A 3,603-nucleotide genomic window follows, 5' to 3' on the forward strand; every position below is an offset into this window, starting at 1 on the left:
GCATCAGGGTCTTGCTGAAGGTGTGCATCAAGAACAGCATCACTGATTTGGTCACAAATCTTATCTGGAAAATAAAAATTCCTGGTTCAACTTAACTATTACTACTAACCCTATTTTATCATGTGACTAGTAGTTTATGTTCAACCTGAGGACCAAATATAGCTATGAATTTGTAGGTGACAAAATCTTATGATGTAAAATTACAGATGTATCTGCAAGGGGGGGGGGTCCTCTAGAGTCTTTTGTTTTTCAAGATAGGTTTCTCTGTGCAGTTCTGGTGGGCCTGGAACTCAATCTGTAAACTAGGCTGGCCTTGAACTCAAGAGATCTACCTGCTTCTGCCTCCTGAGTGCTGGGATTAAAGATATAGACCACCAACATTTATTTGGCTTTCTCTTTTGATTTGAGATTGGGTTTCAGCATACCTAATCTGAGCTCAAAACTCATGATAATCTTTGCCTCAGCCTCCAAAATGCTGGGACAGCATGTGTCACCATTCCAGACTTGAACTTCTTATGGTAAAAAAACAAATTTTAAAAATGCTGCATTACTTGTACATACATGACTCACACTTGTGCCACAGTGTTCATATAGACAACAGAAAACATTAAGAGCAATCATGGTTTTCTCCATTATGTGTCCTAGGTCCCAGAGATTGAACTCAGGTTACAATAGGCTTGGCAACAAGTACTCTTTTTTTTAAAAGATTTTATTTATTTATTTATTTATTTATTTAATCTAAGTACACTGTAGCTGTCTTCAGACACTCCAGAAGAGGGTATCAGATCACATTACGGATGGTTGTAAACCACCATGTGGTTGCTGGGATTTGAACTCAGGACCTCTGGAAGAGCAGTAGGTGCTCTTAACTGCTGAGCCATCTCTCCAGCCCGGCAACAAGTACTCTTAACACCCTGAGCAATCTCATTGGCACTACCCACATAGCTCTGAAATGAAGAATTCTACATCAGTGCATGAAGTATGGTGAGCTTTACTATTATTGCACTGTTTTACCAGGAACTATTTGCTGGAATACAAAAATTGTTGTATATAGGGATATATTTTACTTGAAGACTTGATACTGTGGCCTTTAATATTACTAACACCTGCTCATCAATTCAGTTCCAGCATATTTAACACATCCTAGCCCATTATATAGTTTATACTTACAATGAATTCAGTCAGTTCCACCTCAAAATACTTCAGATATTTCAAAAGTCTAAGTTCCTAGCCAAATAATTTTCTATGTTAAATAAACAGAACAGCCATGCAAACTCAAATTAATCAAAGTGGTGATTTATCTTGATTATCTCAAAGCCTACCATAGGAAATAATCTTGCAGTATATTTTTAAAGACAACTGTTCTATTTTATCCCCATATTTAAAATTCGTTACAAACCCACAAAAGAGCCAACTCTCGGGTCACTAACTTCTTAAAACAGTCCATTTCCCCTATTAGACAATATTCAGTTTCTTGTTATATAACCAGTTCCAAACCTATGTACTTGGGGTTCTGACTGAACCAAATCTATATGTAGAACAACCACTCTAGAACCTTAACACCAACTCATTAGGAAAATGAGATTTTTTTAACCATGAAAATAAACTGAACAGAGGGAACACCAGCAAACAGAAAATCCAGGAAGCTGTTCAAGTGAGTTCTAACCCATATTCAATTTCTGATTTATCAATTTAGAACATGACAGTGTCCTGTTCTGGAATGTTTGTGGCATTGAGACAGGGTCTTACACGTAGTCCAGGCTGACAAACTCAACTGCTTCCGTACTTTAAACGCTGGGACTGTAGTAGTGAACCACTATGCCTGGCTCCAGTCTCCTGGATTTTTGTTACTACTCTGCTACCCCAAAACGTGTATTGCAGCCATAGAACCTTGAGATCGAATCTATTAACTGTACTAAGGAGTGGTTCAGTGGCTATGGAGGTGCCCCTTTCCTTGAGGGCAGTGTGGGAGGAACCACAGCAACACTTTTCTTCTTTCAACCATCACTCATCAAGATCCTCCTGACAGACCATCTGTGGACCCCCTAAGAACAGAAACAGTTCAAACTGAGTATCAGTATTTACTGGATGGTTATGTTCAGTCTGAGACCCAAAGTCCACTTAATAAATTCATTATAACCGACCTCATCATGGCGGTTCAGTGGACAAAGCCTTAAGGAAACATGAAATAAACCCTCCTTTAATCGCAGGAAAAGACCAAAGGGGGAAGACTTTAAAAGGAAACCTAATGCGATGGAAGTATGCACTTAATTCAAGCACTTTATCCTTTTTCAAGCACACTCTAAATAAGGGATGCCTTCTCCAACTCGCGCTATATTTAGTCAGCGGCTGTCTGTCACCTTGAAGGCTTGAGGGCATGTCCACCCTAGGCTCTTAAGCGTTTTCAGCGGCAGGAAGTCATGAATAATAGAGATGGGACCTTCGGAGTCACCGACCCCCCCCCCCACTTCCAAACCCAGGGGGAGTCCGGCGGGTAGAGGCCGCCAGCTCCGCTTCGCCCCAATCCCACATGCGGCGAACACGTGGTTAGCCGCTGCAATGCGGGGCGCGCGCTCCCAGCGGCCGGACGCGAGCACGCGGGGCGGGGTCGCCCACTTGAGGTTTTTCCAGGCGACGGGACTAAAAGAGGAGGAAGCAGCGCCCTCCCCGCGCCGATCTCAAACAGCCTCGGCCCCCGCCCTTCTCGATTTCTGGAACCTTCCGCATGCCGGGGCTCGCCGCCGGATGAGGAGCGGAGAAAGGGGGAGGGGAGCGAGGACCGTACATTTGCAGCCTCGCGGCGCCACGAGGGAAGCGCGCGGCCGCCTGTTCTGCCCGCCGCGGGAGACGGCCTCGACCCCCCGCCCAGCGCCGCTGCCCTCTGGCCCTCCCCTTCCCCGAGTCCCCCCGCCGGCTCACCTGGGTGACCTTCCCCTACAGACTCCGAAGTGAAGAGGAACGTCCCTTCCTCGATGAACGCCTCGTGGAAGCCGTTGAGCTGCCCGTTCATGGCGGCGGCGGAGAGAGAGGGGGCGACCGAGGAGGAAGGAGCGGCGGCGAGGCAGAGGACTGCGGAGGACGCGGACGGAGAAGCGCTTCAGCTCTCGGCAGGCCGGAGACTCGGAGCGAACGAAGCGGCGGGCGAAGCGGCCCAGTATTTATAGAGCGGCGCCCGCGCGCGCCCGGCTCGGGCCCCGCCCCTCGGCGCCGCGCGCCAATGCGCCACGGGCGGGCGGGCGGGCGGGCGGATGGGGGTTGGCCGGGTGGTCCGCCGAGCGGAGCCCGGGCTGGACCATTCTACCGACGGGGGGAGCGAGCAGAGCTAACCGGGCCTCCTGCCGGTAGTTAGTCATCTCGATGGCGTGGGTTACATGGAGATGTGAGTGAGTGAGTAGACCCGGGTGTTATGCCCCTTCCCACGTTGGCTGCTGCAGAAGAGAGGATTTGGATTTGAGGCACGGTCTCCCCTGTGCGACGTCATGGTACATCCCTCCCGACCGTTGCCCACGGAGGGCTCCCTGCGCGCGCGCCCCCCAGCGGCGGCTGCGGGGGCTGGCGGCCGTTTTGTGTTGTGGCTCTCGCCGAGGGTCTCTCCTGCCACCC

At 49.3% G+C, this 3,603-nt stretch overlaps 1 protein-coding gene across 1 annotated transcript in view; it reads right to left on the reverse strand.

The window, feature by feature from the left end:
- Mat2a (methionine adenosyltransferase 2A) overlaps positions 1–3,175 on the reverse strand; it is a 5,961-nt gene extending 2,786 nt beyond the window's left edge. The window contains 2 exon segments of the mRNA XM_031384026.1: positions 3–64; positions 2,920–3,175. Coding sequence (XP_031239886.1) covers positions 3–64; positions 2,920–3,010 — 153 coding nt within the window. The 5' untranslated portion in view covers positions 3,011–3,175.
- Between the last annotated feature and the right edge of the window lie 428 nt (positions 3,176–3,603).

The sequence above is a fragment of the Mastomys coucha genome, unplaced genomic scaffold (genome assembly GCF_008632895.1).
Source record: "Mastomys coucha isolate ucsf_1 unplaced genomic scaffold, UCSF_Mcou_1 pScaffold20, whole genome shotgun sequence".
In the NCBI taxonomy this organism is placed as follows: Eukaryota; Metazoa; Chordata; class Mammalia; order Rodentia; family Muridae; genus Mastomys; species Mastomys coucha.